A 22799-nucleotide genomic window follows, 5' to 3' on the forward strand; every position below is an offset into this window, starting at 1 on the left:
TGTGAAGCCTTTGTATATACCTGATGAATACACGTGTGACTATTTATTTATTTTACCTTAATTTATACTTCATTTAAGTATGAAAGTTGCCAGCCAGAAATCACCAGTCGTACTGCTTGCTACTACTTGCTACTGAAATTGCATTTTACCTGTTTAAAATAGTATTTTTTGATTTGCCATCTTTTTATTTATTTTAGTCCATAACAATAGACTTTACAGCAATACTCTGAAAATATGGCTTAATTATTGCTAAATTACCCAACAATGCAACAGCTAGTTTCATCCTTGCAATTTGATTTGTCAGAAACATGTTCCAGCCCAGCTTTAATTGCTTACCATGCCAACTGTTATGGCACCCAAGGACATGGCTGTTGATTTTTAGTGTTCTCCTCTGATTTTTTTTTTTTTTTTCTCACATATGTTTGCTTATTTTAGGAACACTTTTCACTCAGCGTGTATGCTTAATGCATGTAGAAATGTCATAACACCTGTTAGGATCTTCTTTACTGTGCAGCAAAGTGTCTGTTTTATTTGATCATATTATTGTGGCATTCATGGACTGCACTGTGTCGTATCCCACTCGTTAGTGTAGAGTTTGGGACCCTGAAAAGGAGCAGCAGAGTAATCCATAAATAAGTGGGGCGTTTTTTCTCTGTCTTTGACTCCGAGCCCCTCAGTTAGTGATGTATGCAATGAAAAGCCTCAGGAGCTCCAGCGGTGAATCTGTACAGAAGGCTGACTGACAGGCAGCTTTGAACTGTCTGACATTTTGTTCAAGCGTTAAACGCAGGCTCCCGATAATTGCCCCTGCTCACCAGCGACAGAGCAATACCAGATTAGATGACAGCGGATATGCAGAGCACGAATGAAAGATGATGAAAGCGAGAAGAGGGGCGTTCACTGAATGACTGAAGCCATTTCCACTGCAACATGAGATAGTTTTTTCAAATTGGCTTGGAAGTGGGGTATTGGCTGAAAACATGCGATAGACTGTTTTCGTAGTGTTTGAAAAACTCCTTGAAAAAGAGGCCAGTGTGCAATGCCCACGCACACCAGAGATCTGATATTTTCCTCCATCGATTTCCTGCCAGAGATTGAGCTGCCGTTGAGCTGCAGGAAAGTCTGCGAGTGTGGTGTGTGTTGCTGTTCCTTACTCTGCTCAGAGAGTGTGTGCGTCTATGTCTGGTCTTTGTGTAAGAGATAAAGAAAGAGAAAGAGATTTAGATAGAAAAGGGTGGAAAGAAAGAGAATGGATGTGAAGAGTTGAGTTACACAAAATATTTGGGTGTGTTTGTGTGTGGCATTTTAGTTTTCAAGTCAGAATCACATGTGCGTGGGAGAGAAACAAGTATAGAAAGAGACAGCAAGAAAGAATGGGAATGGAGAGAAAGTATGTGAGAATGTGTGTGTGTGTGTGTGTGTGTGTGTGTGTGTGTGTGTGTGTGTGTGTGTGTGTGTGTGTGTGTGTGTGTATGTGTGTGTGTGCATGTGTGTGTGTCCATGCAGGCAGGCAGGTTGGCAGGCTGGTGATGACAGTTTGGAGCTGTGTGTGTCACAGGAGATGTCTGTCATGAAATGGGCCAGGCCCATGAGTGCCAGGTGGCAGCTCACATCAGCAGCTGAAACATTGTGTGTGTGTGTCTGTGTGTGTGTGTGTGTGTGTGTGTGTGTGTGAGGCCTTGCGTGCATGCACATGTGTGTATTTGAGCAGCCTCTTTTCTGCTAAAGCCCCCGGGTAGGAGGATGCTATAATGGCCTCTTGATCAAAGATAAAGTCATACTTTGTGTGGATTTGGCCACCTACATGCTGATGAGCTCCCACCAGGACACATTGAATAGGAATGCAATAATACAAGCTGATGTGACAATGAATGGTGAGACCTTCCATAAGGCCTTGGCAGAGGAAGGTCCTGAAGCAGCTGAGCTGTATTACAAAATAAGAGTTCCTTCATCAGCCAATGTGCTCTCATCCCAGAAAGGGTTTGAGGTTGACAAGCAAGATCATTATAGTTTGATTATTTCAATCGGTTTAAATTTTTGCTTTTGGCTTGCTGATTTGTGTTTTGGAAGACTTCACATTACAATGGCCTTATTACAATGTATTAGCAGGGGTATTAGGCTGTGAAAAAGGTACTCAGGGAATGTCTCCCTAATTAGTGCATTAGCTGAAAGCTCACATGCTCATGTTGTTCCCAACTATTTTCTTGTCATTATTACCTCCAAAACTTTGCACTCTAACTATGATAACTGTGTTATGCCATCCTTTCAGCTAGAAATTGCTTTTTCAACTTTAAAAAGCATGTCTATATATATATATATATATATATGTGTGTGTGTGTGTGTGTGTGCGCGTGTGTGCGTGTGTGTATATACATATCTTTTATACTTTTAAAGATCTTTCATTTTCATTCTTAATTTTTGGATTTGCCTATTTAAAGTAATGTGTAGAGAATATTAAAGAGTAGGATGCATGGTCTTTGGTGGAAGGTGATGTCACCACTCATAAGAGTACAACAGGTGGTGATGGATTTCTCAGAGATTTGGGTTCTTGGTTTAGTTGCTCTTTAAAAATGTGACATTTAAGCCAAGGAGACTTTGATTTGATTGGCAAGTTTTTTTTGTTTTTTTTTTTTTATTCCCTAGAAAAATAAAGGGTTGCATCTGTTCATATTCTCTTCATATTCCAGTCGTATCTGGTTGCATTTCCCCAATATAAATGACTGGTAAAAGTGAAAAGAAGACATACGTCCTGTTGCTTTCAGCTAGCTCATGCATCTACTGCAGGAAAGGGATGGTTGATTTTTTTTTTTAGTGAGCTTCTAATAATGTCTGGTGGGTCTGTCTATTGTGTGACGGGACTTTGTTCCTGCATGACAGGGCTCCCCTGGAGAGAGAGGCGCTGCTGGCCCTGGTGGTCCCATTGGTCTGACGGGACGCAACGGCCCCCAGGGACCCCCTGGCCCGGCTGGAGAAAAGGGAGCTCCTGTGAGTATTTCCATTCTTTTTAATATGTTCTGAGTTGTCTGTACAACTTAAATATCGGTGGTTGTGACTTAAACAAAGAAAAACAAATGATTTTCACCATTGGCAATTTGTGACTTCTTCATGACTGTGGTGCTTGGTGTGTTTAGGGAGAGAAAGGTCCCATGGGACCCGCTGGTCGTGACGGTATTCAAGGTCCTGTTGGTCTTCCTGGTCCAGCTGGTCCTCAGGGCCCTCCTGGAGAGGACGGTGACAAGGTAAATTATAGCTGTCAGCAACATCATAGTGACAGACTTCACACATACTATTTAAAACACTACGTAAGCGTCTACTGTACCTTACGAAAGCTATAACATAAATTTGGAAAGACTTGTTACAGATAGCGACGTCCTCAAAGACATCCTCTAATGACCAAATCTGTAGCCATCGCCTCCTCCCCCTTAACATGATCACACACTCCTCTCACATGGCTACAGACACACACGAGAAATAGGATTTTCAACAATTCCACAGCATAAAAGAACACAACACATTTCCCCAGTTGACAAGATGTCACCTAAATGTATTAAAGAAATGTGAGGGTGACATATTTGCTTTTTTGCATGTTTGATATTTTTACTCCTGTCCATCAATATAAATGCCAGTGTCAAAACATGTCGTTATCAGAAATCGTCTTTGGCCTATCTCAAAAGCCAAAATAAACATGCTTCCCAGTGACATGCAAACATGCATTACATTTAGCACATACCAGAGATATTATTATTGTTATTAGTTATGCTAATAATGTGTGTGTGTGTGTGTGTGTGTGTGTGTGTGTGTGTGTAATTATGGAATTGTTGTATTCTGTAAGCCAAATAAACATGGTTTCTACTGGCATACAAACAAGCATGAGTTGGAATGCATATGAGACACAATTTGTAATACACATAAGCAAACAAATACAGCCTACTGAAATAGCCATGACTCTCACATCCTCTTTTTAGCCTCAGGCCAGCAAATACTATCTCCACTGTTAATGCACTGGACCATAGATCAGCATCGTTTGAGTTCGTAATCATCACACATTTTCAATCCCTGTCACGTCTCCTATCACGCCATTTTGTCAATGGTAGTGCCAATGGGGGTAGACAGGGAGCCAAGTAATCAATTAATTGCAAACACTTGCCCAAGGTCTTTGTGGGCCAATCAAATTAGAATCTCTCGAGTAATATTTACCACCCAATCATGGTAAAGGTGACATCTAAAGATATCGGACTTAGACTAAACACAGGAGGCAAAGCCATTTAAGATGGAGAGGGAAGATGTGAGCTGTGATGTTTGTATTGCACTACAGGGAGAAGTCGGTGGACCTGGCCAGAAGGGAAGCAAAGGAGACAAGGGTGAACTGGTGAGTTTCTGTCTCTCTCTCTCTCTCTCTCTCTCTCTCTCTCTCTCTCTCTCTCTCTCTCTCTCTCTCTCTCTCTCTCTCTCTCTGTTGCTATTGCATTTTCGTAACCCAAAGGCAGTTGGCTTTAAATGCTGTGAATAATCCAATTCAAGACAGAACAGTCTAATCAACATGTTAACACACCCATGAATGTAAATAAAAGAACAGAGGTGGTTATTTGCCAGTGGCACGCTGAGGAAGGTCATTTCTTGCTCTAAACTGCAGTATGTGAAATATTAATTGGAGTGCTGTATTGTCTTCATTGATGAGCTGAGGTATTCAGTTAAAATGCATAAATAGTAAGCTAGATATAAATACAAACACAAATGTGCTTTGTTCATCGTAAACCTTCTCTGTACTTTTCAGTGGAATGTAATTTTAGTTGACAACATACTGGTGTGAAATGTAGACAACAACATTTCATTGGTCTGACTGTATTTCTCTTTGTCCTATTCAGGGGCCCCCAGGTCCTGGCGGCCTTCAAGGTGTGATCGGAGCTCCTGGTCCAGCTGTGAGTATCATTTTCTCTGGCCATCTCAGATCAACTTTAGTCCCTTAAAACTTTATCTTCCCGTCTCACTTCACCCTTATTCATAATGGATGGAGGTTCTGTACCCTCTGGCCCTGTGTATCACGCTGCAGGCCCTGCAAGCACCCATCATGTCAGATAGGTCACACAAACAAGAATAATTATTGAGGTTAGACAAAAAGCCATTCAAATTTGCATGCAAAGGAGAAAACAAAGCACTAACACGAGCAAAAGAATAACAATCATTACAAAATGACACAGCAGACAGGAGAATAATGGGTTTGAACATCACAGCATCAGGAACATTTTGATGTGCACACGTTCTAGCAGTAAATTACTGAGAAATTACATGTTTATCTACGCTCAAAGGACCACACAAGTGGTTTTGCATGTTCAGCACATGTATATACGTGTTTACAACACCAATATCATTTTTTTCTCTACTTTTTATCCAGCCATTAGTTTCCATTCATTCTACTACAATATGAAAATTAACTTTCAGAGACTTCAAACTTTCTTCACACTAGTATTCCATCATCATTAAAGTCGTTCACATTAGTTTTCCTCATACTGTAGTAGCACTGTTGTGTTTTGATGACTTGAAATTGGGCAGAGTGAAAGGGTCCCTTATATGCTTTACACAGCCAATTACCAGTTGTGTAGTTTATGAATGCTGTCGACTTTGTGAGCCGCAGGAGAACAATATAAGGCGGGTGTTTAAACCAAAAATTTAAATGGGCTTTTGATATATATTGTGAAATCTTTAGTAGCAGGATTTGCAACGTATAATGTGGGGAAACTGTAGTAAATGGGTCAGACATTCAAAATCACTGGTATGGTCCTTTGAATGTGATGCCACCAATCTTACAGTGCTCCACATGTCTTGTTGGTAATCCATACATGACCTTATTCACTTCCTACCAGGGTTGAGAATATTAGTTTTATTATTACTTATATTAGAATATAAGTTTCCAAAATCAATTAGTCAGCATCCTTAATGATCAATTAAAAAAATTAAAAATGAATACAATTTTGAATCCTTTTTTTTTAACATTTGATTTATGGATGGACTTTTAAGACACAGAATAGACATACAAAAACAATTTATTGATATGAAGGCTCTAGTCCTAAAATATTTAATTAAGGAGAGCACGCAAGCTGTGTATGTCTACTGTGACTCAGCCTGTTATGAACTGATGCAACATCCCCACACTAATGAAAAATAGATGGAAAAAGAACAGGTAATTGTCTACATCAGTAAATATATTAATCACTGATTAAGTGTTAATTGTTAATTAATACACCATCAGTTAATAATTAACATCCCTACTTCCGACATTATCTTCCTTATCAGAAAGGAGCACAGCCTTTATTGTGAGATATCGTTCCATACTGACGTCTGAAAATTCCTCTGACCCCAATATTTCAAAGGCATTAAAACTGTATGTGCTGTTAGACAATAGTCTCCAAATATGTTCCAATGAGAGCCCTGTGTACGCTGGTTCTCATTCTAATCAGACTGCAAAAAATCTCCACATTAGTCATGTAGTCTCACATTCAGTGTTAAAACCTTTTTCTAAATGAAACTAATAACCCCATTTGTTTCCAACACTGATCAACTTGTTTCCTTAATTTTCTTGAATCAAGAGTCATTTTTTTTTATTATTATATTAGTTGGCTTTATACTAGTTCTGGCTTGTTTCAATACATTCATTTGTTTCCAGAAAAAAATCCTGGAAAAATGAAACTGCACTGGAAACAAGTAGGATTATCTCATCCCACTGGCAGATTTTTTCACTTGTTTAAAGAAAAATAAGATCTTAACACTGAATATGAGACCAAATAACATAACTGGTAGATAACAGGACAACCTGTAGATTAAAAAACATATTTTGCAGATGCATGCAGTAAAAACCACAAAGCTATTCCAGCCAGGTCAGTGCTGTAGACATGCAGCTCAGCGTTTTATTGTGACTTCTGTTGCCTTGCAAAGTACAGAAACAGATTTATGTTCATTTCAAAATTGCCATCCCTTCATTCACATTATTATTATTACAAAAATTCAGTTAAATCACGATTTTTACTTGAGGCCCCATATTAATATCAGGGTTTCCCACACAGAGTCCCATCACCAAGGTTGTAAGAGCTTGCCCCTCATTAGAAGTTTTGAAAGCACTCAATTAGCATATTACACAGAGTGTAATTAGGAGTTTGTTTCTTCACACACCCCTCTGAGATCCACACGCAGGATTAAACCCATGACCTTCCAGTTATGAGACACTCTCGATAACCACTATGCCGCCCTGGTAATCATCTTCATGTATGACTTTTTATGGCAGCAAGACAGAACCAGAACCAACTGAGCAGACTGCCTTATATTCTGCAGCACAGTGCTGCTCTCCCCCATCTCATTAACACTACAGGAAACGTCCTGTTTCTACAATAGCTGATGGCCTGAGGGCAACGAATAGCTCATTGCTGTAAATTATCAGGCCCTAACAACTATTTTAGCAAAAATTCAGCATCTGCGGGGCTCTGTAGGGGCTGGAATAAACTCGGCAAGATGGATTGCCGCTAGCAGGTAGCACACACAAGCTGAATAACAACAAATTATTTAACAGTGGTTTGTCTTGATGAGTCAGTCGACTTACGTGCATTCATACCTTCATGACTGTAGATTTGAGCTGTGTCTTGTGCTGTGTTGTTTCAACTCCCTCTGCCCACTTCTCCTCATTACAGGTCCCAACGCGTGTTAGTCTTTACTGTGTCCACCCCACTTCTCAGTTCAGGAGACATGTTGGTGCTTGTGGGGACGTGAATTAGCCAGTTCCCTTTAAAATCGGGAAGGTTGTTACATAAATGGACTTTCTGGGGCTTATCAATAATTTTGTCATTGCCACAGCCCAATCACCAGTGCCACTGTTTTCAAAATTCAGCCACATGTTAGCCAAGTAGGCATGGGATGATATGAAAATTTCATGTTGCTCTTAAATCACTCTTAAAATGGCACTAAAACATACTGAATTCACTTCACCTTAGTCTGTTAAAAGGCAAATATTTTTATTGCACATATAAATCAGGAAGTCAGCATAAGACTGTACATAAGCAAGCTAGACAGCTTTTTCAAGTCATTCATGTGAGGATATTAACAATTATCCTGTTTATCCCAATAATGGAAATTTATCACAATATAACCAGGGTGCTATCAACCTTCATTAATGTGGCTAAAAGTAATTATCTATAAATTCTATGTGTTTGAACAAAATATGTTTCATGAAACAAAGAAAGAATTAATTTTAATGATGTCACGTGGCAGGAGAACATACTACAGGGTTCCTCATCTATTGGTTTACATGAATAACTGTGATACAATCAATACAGTGTGAGCAAACATAAATCTCTCTATATGTTTCCAAATCACAAAGCATACCATTTAGCAACAACTTATGTGGTTTTACAAGTAGTATTCCTATACATGTTTGCTGATGGATCCGTTGCTACTAAAGCGGTAAGTCACTACGTTTGAATATCATTGCCACAAATACACCGTGACACTCTGTAGAGTCTCCTGGATTCACACAGAACACGAAGGCTGAAGAGTCCCGATGACTCACAGGCAGTGCAACAAGTCTTTTGTTATGTCTTTATGCCTGCTGGCAGTAGAAAACTTTAAATTCACACCATTTTGCTCTGTATTGACATTGAAAACAGACAAACAGGTAAAAATGGATCTTTTAACGTCATGTCAGACCAACAAAAGCCCAAATTCTGCTTAGATTTGTTTGTAAGAATATGAAGCTTGAATGTACCTGACGTCACCCTCTTCCCACTGAATCACATCCCTTCTCTCTACTCAGGAAAATCATAAAAATGTAAGCTCAGATGTTGCACATAGTATATGTCACTCAGGATAAGCCAGCTAAATGTCAGCTAAATGCCTAAAATCTTAAATATAACATGGCTGGAAATGGATGAGTGCATGATAAGTGTGTAGGCAAGATCTTTATTGATTAATGTTCGTATAAATGTAGAAGTTACCCTGTGCACGGTAGTGATGTTCTCCTGGGTACCAACACTGAAGAATTTCAGTCAAGTAATTAGTACAAATACCATATAGCCAATCAGTAAAAGTGTCAATCAGAGTTATTCTGCTGGGGTGCTGGAGTATGGCTTATTTATTTATTTAACCTGTGTCATAATGCGTTTCATATTTCACATCATGTACAGTAGAAATTCCCAGCCTAAATTATTAGTAAATCCCATTCAGTGCCACCAGATACATCTTTTAGACAGGCTCATACAAAAAGAACTGGCAAGACTAATTACTCAAAGCTCCATGGCCATTTAAGTGCACTTCTGTGGACATGTGGGTAGCATACACACAATAAAAAAAAAATCAATGAAAATACAATGACTGATAATCATTAAGGTCCCTGAAAAGCATAACGTTTGGCTGCTGAGTGAGACGTATGTATACAATTTCTGTAGGGAAACAGCAAGTCCTTCTTTAGAATGCAATTTCTCAATTCTATAAAGTGAAAGCAGAAATGTTGGAGGATATACAGGTACATTACACCTGAGACTTTTTGGTTGCAGCTCAGTCTCTCTCATTACTAATCTACTTTGTCCCGCACACCTCCAGTGTGTCAATTCAAAGCTGTACCTGCTCTACCTGTAATCACCTAACATTCCCTTTTAAACTATTCTGCATTCACCCCCAGTGCCTGAGGCTACCTGAATGTCCCAGGGCTCAGCAAGAGCTCCCGGAGCGCTTTCAAGTGCTGACATGCGTTTGAACTGAACACTCCCAGTTTGTCAGCACTTCGCTCCCTCCCTGTAGTCTCCCCCTTTCTCTTCTCCTTAGCCTTATGCACCTTCTGACTTCACAGATGATGTCAGCATATTTCACAAACTCTGTTTACCCTAACCCCGTGGCGATGCTGTACTTTAGCCCTTTAGTTCCCTCATGTCAAAGCTTTGGTGGGCCGACTACTGTTCCTCGTTTAGTCAGTGGTTAGTCCTCATGGCAAGACAGACGTGGTTTGATCCTGTGCACTGACCCTCTCTGCAGTTCCATGTTCCCCTGTGTTTGGGTGGGTTTCCTCCAGGTCATCAGCTTTCCTCCCACAGTCCAAAGACGTGCACAGATTGGACACTCTGAATTGCCCATGGGTAGGAATTTGAGTGTGTGTGTATCTGTTTTAGCCCACTATTGGATTGGTGCCCTATCCAGGGTGTTTCCCTACCTTCCACTCACTCTGTGCTGGGATACTCTCCAGCCCCCCACCCACCTACAACCTTGAAATGGATTAAGAGGGTAAAAAAAAATCCTATCAAGGAAAAACCCACAGGTTGTTTATGGACTAGCAGTCACTTAGTTGTTGGCTAGGGGGAATCGGATTCAAGATTCCTGGGTTCTCATGCACATTGACCTCCCACAGGGCAGTGATGGCGAGTCTGGGCCCAGAGGTCAGCAGGGTATGTTTGGCCAGAAAGGAGACGAAGGATCCAGAGGATTCCCTGGTCTGCCAGGACCCATTGGACTGCAAGTAAGTCTGCATTAAATCCACATAATTTCCCACATAGACGTGGATATGCACATGCACGCACACTCACACAGACATTTGCATTGATTCTCTCTCTGTTTTTTCCCTTGAACACATGGCAACCTGATCACGTTGAACACAGCCCAGTAAGCATACATATCGGTTTCCTTTCTGTCAAAGCCAGCCGCAACAGAATGAGTCCCCCTGTTCCCGAAGACCCTTTAAACCTACAGCATTTCATCTCTCCTTACATAATTTACATTACATCAAAACAGAACATAATTTATTAATGCAGCCTCAGCTCCTAATAACACTCTGTATAGCTCCCGGGCAAATAATGTTTTTTCCCCCCTCAAGGTCTTTCCCCAGCACAGACAGTTCTAAAAATCCATCACCATTGCTAACATTTTGCATTTGGCATTTTGCCGCGGCGTTAATGGCAGGGAGGCTGCCATTGGTTTTCTATTCATACTTCATCATTATCATGCAGTAAATTGTGCCCCTGCAGCTCTCTCATGCCTAAATAAGAGTGCAGCTGCTGTGACAGCCTCTAGCTCATGTCAGCTTTATATTTGCATTTTACACGATGTTCAGTAATTACACTTTTATTTACACATATGTGCTGTGTTTTAAAGAGGGGTGAGGGGTCAACAGGGGCATCTCCTCTCTCCTAAAGGCTCAATGTCCTGCTCACACATATTTTCAATACTGGAATGGATGCATTTGCCATTGTGGGTATCAAACCTTGAACTTTCCAGTTATGGGATAGTATCTCTAACTACTGGGCCACTCTGTTTACATTAAATCTGTCTGACATGGGCCGAGCATAGATAATCTATGACTAAAGGCTGTAGAGGAGTGGAAGTAAAAATTATGTGAGGATTGTCATTTTCTGCCACACAACATAACAGTGTATGGCTATTTATCTTATTTGTTGTTTGTTGGAGTTCAGTGGTGAGGCATAGGTATGTTATTTATGAACAGACACACATAAGACATACATTTTGTGCTGTATGTTTTTTGTTTACAAATATTAGATGTAAAACAAATTAACCCTTAATGACTTTAGAATAAGATGAGAGGATGTAGAATTAATGTAAAATTAATGTTACTCTCTTGTTCCTTCTTCAATACTGCATCAGATAGAATGGAGAACAAAAGGACAGAGCAAATTTAAGCCAATGAGCTAAAGTTGAAGAAACTTGCTGTGGTGGCAATGAATAAAGAAGCGGCACACTTCAGAATGTCTCGAAGTCAATTATCCAAGGACTCACTAAGGATGAAATTAGAGCGAAGTCCCGCTGGTCAATGGGGCCAGATAACGTTGTTATTAAGTGCAATTGGCTTTTAATTGGGCATAATGCACTCCATCTCCACTCTTTTAATTATGTTTGGCTAAGCTGCCCTTCAATAGATGGCAGCAGCCACTGCGAGCTCAGCTCTTCAATGCAATTATCTGTTGCATTAATGATTTTTGACTGTGGGGGAATGAATGGCTTTGATTTGAAAGCTTTCCATCGGTCGGTGCTCTGTTTGCCGAGAAATACTGGAGTCCTTGCTGAGCGGATAAATTCTTCAGATTAAGAGGTTAAGATTTGGATGTAGAAGAGAGTAAATATCAGATTTGATTACACCCGAGTGTCCTTATAGTTCAAAGCTAGTGTAGAAATTGGAGGCAAATGCCAAGTCATAAGAAAACATTTATTGATCTGCGCTCTATCTGAGTGCCAAAGCTCAGCTAGCTGTGTGTACTGTATGTGTGGGTGTACTGTGTGGGCTGTTGTCACTCCATGGTACACCTCCGCTTCCTTGGCTTGCGGTCCACTAGAACATGTAACTTCCAAAGCAGCCCGAACAAATCCAGCATTCATCACATATTCATACATTATCCATAAATTAAGTTGATGCTTTATTTCATTCGAGCTACCTACGTGCTTTATTACAGTGATGAAGGTCTCAGTCAAAATTATTTATAAATTAGCCTTCCCTGCCATGACAGAGGTTCAGTAAATCAACCAAATGGGCTGGAATTGCACATATATGATCGCGGTGACTGATATCCATGTCATTTTGGTTTTACAGTAACTTATCACTACTGTACAGCTGCCTTCCACCCACCTATTGATTATGCATGCTCCATGAAGAGAGTTTAACTAACAAAACAAAACCAAAAAAATAACCGCAATTACGCTGGTAGACAATAAACCACAATAGCAGGTGAGAGCTCTTTCATTTTCATTGTTTATTGTCCCGATACAGCCTTCCCAAGTTGTATTCAAACTGTTTTAGTCAGGCATGATTGAATCCCAAAACTGAATAATGTGCAGTGCCGGCACTGTCCCCTTTGTTTCCACTCTCCCATGGACATAGATGGATGGAGCTCCCACCCTGTAATTTACACAGGCTGATTATACCCAATCCTCCTGTAGCCTTTAATTACAATAGGTGTTCTTTTTGACTAATTGTGTGTTTACACCAATGGTTTCTGGGTGTGTTAATGTATTCTCCACCACATCACCGTCTAGAGCCCCCTACTCAATACACATCATCGAAAAGCATTTGTTAATAAGCAACGAAAATGTATTAATGCCGCCGTCTGTGGGTTTTCTAATATGCTGTGATGAGTTGCCTCAGGTTTGGCCTCAGATGACCCTTTTCTCTTTGTTCATGAAATTCTTTTGCTCCGTCTCAGGGTTTGCCCGGCCCACCAGGTGAGAAGGGAGAGAATGGAGACGTAGGACCAATGGTGAGTGTAGCATTTCTGTTCTTTCTCTCTCTGTTATAGCAATTTACATTGTTTTCACGTACAACCCACTGAGGTGGGAAATTGTGTTGATTATTTGGAAATTTGGGCTGGTGGCTAAGTTTGGCAATTCCACCAGCCACTTGGCAGGCGTTTTTGGAAGTGTTTGGAAGATGTATTGTATTCAAACAACTATTTCAACCGGAAAAAAATCATTAAGGCTGTTTTTTCCACTGCACTGGTATAGTATGTTTTTAATTTGTTTTGTTAATGATTCAGCACAGTTAGAGTACAATATATAGCCGATACCAGCCTGCATGTAGGAGCTGTACAATCAGCACACAAAGTCAGTCTGTTATACCCGTGATTTTTATATAGGCAGTAGGGGTAAACAACCAGACTGAAAGTGGAAGGCCACAGTGACTTGAGAAAAAGACAAAGCATGAAAAAACATTAGAAAGCAACAACAAAGTACAGCAGTGATGGAAATGAAAGAAATACAATCTTTAATTTTTCCCCCCAAAATAGTCAATGCTCTGTTTGGGATAACTTTTACTGCATTAGCTTGTGTTTTAATGCAAAATTACTTCAAAAGGAAAGATACAATACTACTAAAAATATGAACAAAGACCACAGTAGGTCCACCATGTTTATTGTTGATGTTGCTGTGGTTCTGTTGGTGAATTACAATGAAAATGCAAATCTGTGCCAAACTGTCCCAGGCCCTGCATGGGTACTACTTGTGCACTAGTGTAGTTGAAGTACCACTTTTGAATTCTTTTACCATATTGGAAGGTGAAGCTTATGTTGTGCTTTCTCCTGTGCAACATGTAAAGTAAGCCTGTGGCAGCAAACTAAGCATACTGATCAGAGCTTCTTTGCTGACAGGGTCCACCTGGTCCTCCTGGCCCCAGAGGTCCTCAGGGTCCGAGCGGCTCCGATGTAAGTCTCCTTCTTTGCTTTGATGTTTTTGGGAAGGCCTCCGTCACACATTTCAGTGCAAACTTTGTCACACAAGGACATTATATGATTCTTTTATTCAGTCTTTTAACAGGTAGTTGCTAATAGATGCTGCTATGTTTCCTCCACAGGGTGCACCAGGTCCTCCTGGTGGCATTGGTTCAATGGGAGGCAATGGTGAAAAGGTAACAACCAATCATATCCCTATTATGGCTGGCATACTTGTTAGGCCAAGTGCACTTAACAGTCCTAAAAACACAGTATGTTTCTTTCATTTTGTTTGGTATGGTTTGGCTGTAAACCTGATTCTCTGTGTCTGTTTTGCCTTCAAAGTGTACTTTACTCTTGCCATTTACAACTGTGGCAGTAAATGGTAGTGGTGCAAACAGCACAAACAAAAATAAGTGTGCATGACAGCAACTAGCTCAAGAGCCTGCCAGTTCTGTAGGAGATATACACCAAACACACTCAGATGGCAGTTGATCTAATAATTAACCTATTAGTCAGCCGATAACACCAGACTGTTTACTGTCAGCATGATAATACTCTCTCTCTCTCTCCGTCCCTCTCTCTCTCTCTCTCTCTCTCTCTCTCTCTGATTTAACAGGGAGAGACCGGTGAGTCTGGCAACCCAGGACCACCCGGAGAGCCCGGTACCGGAGTAAGTACAGTTATCACATTCGATGCAGATGGGTATTACTCAACTCCCTTCAGTCAGCATTTTGAACTTCTAAAACAAGAGAACTTGCTACTCATACTTATGTAAACAGCAGTTTAGAGAAATGCATAGCACATACCATAAACATTACCCAGCAAGTGAAATAATAATTTGCCAGTGTGTGCATTTTCTCCTCTCCCTGTATTACTGTGACTGATTTAACATGCTGCCTATGAATATCTGTGAGTGCAGCTAATTAAGTTATGTTTAGTATCTGACATTTCAGCAGTGGGAATATTCTAACTGTGGTTGTTTCACCTCCATGTTACTGTATGTTGATGTGTAGCCAGGCTAACAACCTCGGGGTATTTCAGCAGATAATTAGCTCAGCCGTGTTTGGACACCCTCAACGTGGTAGTGTTATTAATCTAAACTGCAGGGCTCAGTGTGGAGGCACAAGTCACATTATCCAAGAGTTATTTAGATGAAAAACATAGGGACATAAAGGATAATGTAATAATTCACAGTGAGATGTTATTGTTGACTTTCAGGCATTTGCTGTAAATCTTTAATAGTTCTCCTCCATATAATTTACCTAACATTATCATCACTAGATATTCTAGATCCCTGTGTATTGTATCCATTGCAGTATAAAGTGCCTGCCCACAATAATATCATTGGTTTTAACTTTACTGTTGGTGAAAATAAGTATTCAGAGTTGGCATTGTGAGCCTATTTGTCTCAAATCAAAGCGGTGCCATTGATCCAGCCTAAGCAGTGGACAGTGGTTGTGTCGACCGGCGAGGTTCACCTCAGTCTCGGGTATGGGACAATCCCCCCCTCCCCGAGCCTGAGTCCATCAGGTTGTATTGATGTAGCTGTCTGTTGTTGTGTATCTGTTTACCGTGACAGATAGGCCCGGTGTTGCACGGCACGTTGAGGTCGATTAGAAAGGTGCCGCGCTGGCATCGACTGGAGAACAGCTCTGCTCTAATGGCCCGACTAACGATCGCTCTTAGACGCGGGCCTTGTAATTATAGTTCACCTGCTGCTCAGAGGCATAAGCAAGACCGTTTCCTCCATTTCTGGGGCAAAATACAAATAGAAATTTTAATGATGAGGTCATTGAAATAGTCATTTGCCTCATTAAAAAAATGACTAAACACTGTCTTAGGATATGGCATTCAAGAGGGAATCTACAGCAGATGATCAGGATCTGCTATGTAATGGGGATGCACTGGTGCAATTTATTTGGCCCATCTTGATTGCCAATTTTTTTTAAAGCCAATATTGATCCCAGTTTAACATAGTTTAGTTTACTTTAACATAATTAATAGCCTGTAATCGCTTTTTAAACTTTCAAACTTTATTTCATTACGGTTAGAAGTTTCTGCAAATTTAACAAAGTGCTTAGAGATTAGTCTTTATGCAGAAGTTTATGGTATGACCTCAGGCATACCAAAAAATATCCTTTTATTTACTGGCTACACTGGGATGGGCATAATCTTTCTGTTTTTTCTTTTCTTCTCTTTTGAATCTTTTAAAGAGTTTCTTTGAAAAAGACAGTTTCTTTAATTTTGTTTAAAATATGTTCAGGCCAAACAGTCAGTGCATCCCTACTTTTCTCACACTCCTTTTAGAACAAGTATAGCCAAGTAGTGACAAACCAGTTTGTTGCATCTTTTGATGCCAGTTGAAGTTACAGATATGATCACACATTTGTCATGTGCCTTATTTTAGCATTGCGCTGTCAAAGTGACGGGGACGGTCCCGATGTGGTCTTTGTGGTGACAGGTTGTGACGCATTTCTCCTCAGGGCCCCAGAGGAGAGACTGGTGAGAAGGGAGAAGCCGGCCCACCTGGAGCTGCCGGGCCCCCAGGCGGCCGCGGGCCCCCTGGAGACGATGGCCCCAAGGGTAACCCTGTATGTCAGCGCACAGACACACACAGCCGTGACTGATGTCGACATCAGAACTGTCAGCGACACTATCACTGTCAAATTTCTCAGTCTAGCTGTCCACTGTTAGCTGTTGTTGATGGCGAGTGCACTGTGTCAAATGTCTGAGTGGAGCTCAGTCTTCTTACTGAGTCACTCTGTCTGCAGGGTCCCGTCGGCTTTCCTGGAGATCCTGGTCCCCCTGGTGAGCCTGGTGCTGCTGTAAGTGCTATATTTAACCCGAAATCAGTCTGATGTTGTCTTGTAAGTTTAGGGTACTATACCATTTAGTAAACATGCCTCAATATGATTTTCGTCTGCAGCCAGTAATAAGAGTGTAATATATAAAAATTAAATGAAAAGTGATAGGAATGTCTTTTTCTTTACTATATGTTTTCTTCTTGATTTGTTTCTTTTGCATGTTAGAAGTTGCAATTTATTTAAATGTTTCTTGTTTGTTTTCCTCTTTTAATGTAAGATGAGCCCCCCTGTGATGTTTCATCTGTAAAATCTGTTATATGTGTATATGTGGACAAATTGTATACTGAGTTGAATGAGTCCATGTTTGAGTCATCTGTGCTTCGTGTTTTGCTTAGGGTGTTGACGGTTTACCAGGAGACAAAGGAGATGATGGAGAAGCTGGTCAACCTGTGAGTCAGCTGTTACTTACATCCTCTGAATGCATGGAAACTTGTCATGTAAACAAATGGAAAATGTCAGCCATAGTTTGCATTAGGAATCCAGTTTCAAAGGTAGCATATCTGAACTGAAACCCTCAGTTGAGCAGGCAAGTTGACTAAGATCACCTTCCCTGTTGCAGCAACAGTGTGGGAGGGTAGTGGTAACAAACAATACATAATGCATCAACCTAATGTGATTCACTCCTGAATTTGTAGACACTTTAACCTTCATTTCACTCGCTTCAGGATATTTTTGTTTCACAATTCAAAAACTGTAAATCTTTCTCAGTGTTGCAAAAGCTATCGAGATTTGGAGTTTTATCATTGCTATGTGACCCACTGTTTCACTTTGGTGTGCATTATGAATTGAGTGATTTAAAAATAAATTTAGCCCATTTGTGATTTTAAGCTTTTGGTCAACCACAGAGCACAGAGAGATCCAAACACAGCAGTGAGTGAAGTTGTTGAGATTATAACCATTGTTAGGTTATGTACCACCTTTTAAAATGATCATTATTTGTTTTAATTTTGAGCTATCCCCCATGTTAGGGGGGTATCACTATAACCACTATAACAAGTGGATATTTCATTTTGTAGCAACTACATTTGCTTTGCTTTGGATTTAAGTGTTCTACTCTAATTTAGGGCCCTTCAGGTCCATCTGGCGAGGCTGGAGTACCAGGACCCCCTGGCAAAAGGGTGAGTACATGTCCAAAATGATGCATGAGAGGATACTTCTCTTTATCTCTTGAGCTGTGCTCTATTTTTGTATCCAAAATGCTCTTACAAGCAAAAAGCTATTATCCTTTGTATGGTGATACAATTACTTATCATTGTGGTTTTTGCATGCGCATGAAAAAACACAATAAAAGATATAGGAGAAAACTAATGGCCTTTGGTTAAATGTCTGTCCAGAGCAGCCAGTAATTAGAGATAGAGTTTGTGCTGTAAGAGATTATTGACCTATTGTGAGTTTGACTGGCAGTAATGTGGAAACAGAAGGACCAGCTACTAATGTCAGGAAATTAAGCTGTCACTTGCAGCTGTGGCACTGGTTGCCTTTTCTGTCACATCAGACTTGAGCTGAGATTATTTCATTTCACTAGCGTTGCGTTTTTACGATCCCTTACATTTACAGTAATAATGTTTTATAGTTAGCAATAAAGTGCAACACTAATGTGCTCTAATGAAATGTTGGCACATCATGGCAGGCAAGAATAGGGGCTTTGATATTTAAAGTCAATTCATCCCATTTTGTGTACCTCGGTATGGAAATTTCTTGTTATACTGCAGAGCTCATGCTCAATAAAGTCAAACTTCCTCTCAGTGATTCAGCCAAGGGTGCTTACAGAGCTGATACAGTAGCTCTGCTGCTCCCTCAATATATTAATGCAAAATAACATAGATACCTGAGCACTCTTGCATATCAGCTAAGCTCATAACACTGCAGACAGATAGTACATTTCTGCCTGCTATCATGAATCAAGGGGGATCAGTCAGGAAATCCGCTTGGTGAGAAGATCTTAATCATAGTTTTAGATTTTAAACTCTGATGTCTTGGTCAGACACCAAAAAAAATCTGTAGAAGCTGAAACACATTCATCTTTCTAGCTTATCATCATCACACCGCTTGTGTGTGGGTTGTTTGGACAGAAGTTGGAAGCAGGTAGATCGACCGTGGATGAAATGGCCAATAAATGTCTGCCGGTAGTGTTGCTCCCTCCACAAAAAATTTTACAACTTCCTCATTAAGCATTAGGCATACTCATTTGCATGTTTTCCATGCAAGTCTGTGGCTCGAATTTAAAACACAGGCTAGATAGGTTGATGATGCATTTTAAAAACTTTTCGGCCCAGAATTTGTATTCCGTGGGATAGCATCCAGGTGACAGAGGCTGCAGAGCAAATTAGAGCCAAGTTCCATGTCCATAATAATGGACTGTGTGATATGATGTTTTTTCATCCTTCCCTATGGTAATTCCAAGTTAGTCTCTTTCCCAATATCTCTTCGAAATTGACTCAGGTCTGGTGGTCACTGATGCATGGGGCTGCTTAACTATATTAACACACATGCATGCATGGACGCACGTGCGCGCGCGCACACACACACACACGCATGCACGCACGCACGCACGCACGCTCGCATGCACACACACACACACACACACACACACACACACGCACACACACACACGCACATACACACTTACCAATGCACATAACCTACACTGAAGACCTGTCTCTTTTGTTTGGTCTATTAGATTATGGTTTCTAATGGCAAATGGCAGCCCACTTACTAGGCTTTGACCAGAGGCTGTTTGGTAAAAATACTGATGTGCTTTTAGCTCAGCCTGTTTGGAATGTAGGGCAATTTGCTTACACTGATGTTGCCTGGCCCAGAATGACCCCTTTCCTTTGCCACTATCCAAGGTCAGAGCATGCGTCAGCATAGCAATTAGTATGTACATGAAATTACTGCTTGTCAGCAAATGTTTTCTCATTTCCCTTTTTATAAAATGTTCAGGTATTTTGTGTACATTGTGCGTTATTTTACACAAAACTAGCCATGTTTCAGTGATATTAACATTTTTGTACAATGTAACGATCGCATTTGATTGACTTTCTTTTCTGTCCTTCACAGGGACCTGTCGGTCGAGCAGGTCAGGAGGGCAGACAAGGAGAAAAGGGATCCAAGGTAAGTTGTGAACTGTCCGATTTGCATATTAGCTTGGATTTAATAAGTTAATCTGCTGAACTGTTAGCATAGATCCAATCAGTACTGAAATTAGACAGAGAAAGGTTTGATAATGGCTCCTAGAGGTGTCAAGTACCACATTCAGTCAAATAGCTGGTGGATGTCGACTAGATATTCTAAGGTCATATAGTCATACCCACCCAGCTTCTTTTTTCTCCTAGTTAAGTGTATATATAGGTGTCTCCCATTGGTTAATAACGCAAGGGATTTTTACATCAGATCCTGTGTATTTGTAAAAATTCGTAAATTAGCCTCAGTGGAGAAGCAGTGGGATTCCCCTCAGGCTATCAGTAGATTTGATTGCTTTGTTAAAACCCATAATATGCCAATGTTTGCAAAGCAAACTAAAATCAGATTGGAAAAACCTTTTGAATATAAGCCTTGATGAAAACATTCCTGTGCCAAATCAGTTGTTTCAAAGGAATGCGCACGCACACACACAAAAAAATGATGAGTGTTAGACACAACCCCCATTTTTTCTTTTGTTCTTGCTCATTCTCTGTCTCATATTTCTCTTTTACACACATACACACTCACGTACAAAGTGCACATTCAATCCACATTGAGGTAAAGGATTACAGTTGATTTGATGGAGACAAGACAAAACCTGTGCGGTGATCGTAGAGTGTCAAATCCAGGCTTAATTGGTTGTCAGAACAATTTAATCCCCTCATCCTATCATCCTAGCTGATGTGACATCTGCTGGAACCTCAATACATAAAAAAAATCCCTGTTGCTCTTCAAGGACAATAGACGAGATCTGGCAACAACTGATCTGCTATGGTTTTATAAGCCCTCATAACATCTCCAGGCTGACTTTTGTAAAGAAACTCCAGAATCTCAAAACAGTCTGACTTTTGGATTCTGGATTGCTTTAATTATCGAGCACTGGTGCAGAGACATTTTGATGAAATTCATGCAAAGGCACAGTAGCAAGTGTCCAGTACTATACTCTCACTGTATGTCATGAAATATCAGTTGTGAATATTTAGTGCCCTGGTGTCTTGTTTTTACAGGGAGAACCTGGAGCCGAGGGACCAGTTGGCAAGACCGGACCCGTTGGACCTCAGGGACCTCCTGGAAAGGCTGGTCCAGAAGGTCTGCGTGGAATCCCTGGCCCTGTTGTGAGTGCATTTTGGTGAAAATTTTAAGCTGAGGGTTATTCTGTTTTGTTTTTTGTTTTTTGTTTTTTGTTTTTTGTTTTTTGTTTTTTGTTTTTTGTTTTTTGTTTTTTGTTTTTTTTTTTTTTTTTTGGTGCTATGAATATGTTTTGAACATGAAGAATATGAAGTATTTTTACGTGAAATTTGTCAGTCAGCCTCTCTAGAATATGATTCATGGTGTAAAAGCATTTCCATTTTTTCAGACAAAGAATTATGCCACTTACCAACTATTAATTGCCATAATTGATTTTGTGCTGTAAGTCATTTTATAAGAGAATGCATTTTTTTTTTTTAAATCACTTATTGTAAGTGAACTCTTGATTTCTCTTCAGGGTGAGCAAGGACTTCCTGGTGCTGCGGGTCAAGATGGCCCTCCTGGACCTCTAGTAAGAAACTGTCTCTCTGCCTTCCCAGAAGAACATCTGCTATACTGTAGTTATTGTAGAAGTCCCATTTTGTGCTGAATGCATGTTACGGCTGGCCCAACACCATGAAAAATTGTTTGTAAAAGTCCATTTTTGTGATAGAAAGAAGAAAAAAAATGTAAGGCATTAGTCAGTTTTAATTGGACTCCTTTAAACAATGGCATTGATGATTTTGGCACTTTGAGAGTTAAATTAAGTGACAACTGCAGTCGTCTGAGAAACATTTCTTGTTACACTCTATCAGGTTTGTTGCGATTACATTCAAGACAGGATTGTTTACAAGCAGTCACTGCAGTGCCTATGTTGGATGGATGCATGATAGAAGCATAGGATGCGATGGCTGTAGCTGTGCAATAGTTTTAATTCATTTCACTGACAGCTGTGCTTGACAAACTGATTCTTTTACTCCACAGGGGCCCCCTGGACTTCCCGGTATGAAAGGTGACTCTGGCTCCAAGGGAGAGAAGGCAAGACATTATTATGATGCTAATCTCAAACGGCTTCATTGTGCTTTTCTCATATCTGCTTATGCACGTTATCTGAAGCTCCCAGAGTAAGCAAACATCTAGGTCTATTGTTCACTGTCTCCCAGTGAGATGAAGGAAGGTTTCACTCCACGGAGTTTTCACACAGTGATTTAATACAGAGAATGAATATGTATAAGTCTCATAATATCATCCTCATAATGGTCATTGGTTTAATGCCAGCATGCGGTAGTCAAATGGGATAGAAGCAGATGGCCATAACTCTGTCTAGCAGCAGGTGCTGAGGCAGACCACCATTGTTAAATATGACGACCACTATAAACACACTAATTATTTATAGGCAGAACGAAGACAGTACTCTGCTCCTCTGGCCAGACATTGTTCACTTTGAATAAAGACTTTCATTTTCTCAACACTTAAGTGGGCTGTGAACGGACATTACGAATGAATTGCATTAAACTTCATCAGATATTAAAATGCCTTTTTTTTTGTCAAACAGGTAATTAGTATA

The 22799-nt window shown here is 40.3% G+C and overlaps 1 protein-coding gene across 2 annotated transcripts in view; it reads left to right on the forward strand.

Moving 5' to 3' along the window:
* The window catches only part of LOC115375619 (collagen alpha-1(XI) chain-like), a 91806-nt gene that overhangs the window by 62706 nt on the left and 6301 nt on the right, over nt 1-22799 (forward strand). For both annotated transcript variants that reach the window (XM_030075081.1, XM_030075080.1), the window contains 17 exons: nt 2878-2985; nt 3132-3239; nt 4316-4369; nt 4866-4919; nt 10379-10486; nt 13176-13229; nt 14115-14168; nt 14318-14371; nt 14794-14847; nt 16661-16768; nt 16949-17002; nt 17377-17430; nt 18106-18159; nt 20102-20155; nt 21232-21339; nt 21711-21764; nt 22217-22270. In XM_030075081.1, coding sequence (XP_029930941.1) covers nt 2878-2985; nt 3132-3239; nt 4316-4369; nt 4866-4919; nt 10379-10486; nt 13176-13229; nt 14115-14168; nt 14318-14371; nt 14794-14847; nt 16661-16768; nt 16949-17002; nt 17377-17430; nt 18106-18159; nt 20102-20155; nt 21232-21339; nt 21711-21764; nt 22217-22270 — 1188 coding nt within the window. The remainder of the gene's footprint in view (nt 1-2877; nt 2986-3131; nt 3240-4315; nt 4370-4865; nt 4920-10378; nt 10487-13175; nt 13230-14114; nt 14169-14317; nt 14372-14793; nt 14848-16660; nt 16769-16948; nt 17003-17376; nt 17431-18105; nt 18160-20101; nt 20156-21231; nt 21340-21710; nt 21765-22216; nt 22271-22799) is intronic.

The sequence above is a fragment of the Myripristis murdjan genome, chromosome 17, assembly GCF_902150065.1.
Source record: "Myripristis murdjan chromosome 17, fMyrMur1.1, whole genome shotgun sequence".
In the NCBI taxonomy this organism is placed as follows: Eukaryota; Metazoa; Chordata; class Actinopteri; order Holocentriformes; family Holocentridae; genus Myripristis; species Myripristis murdjan.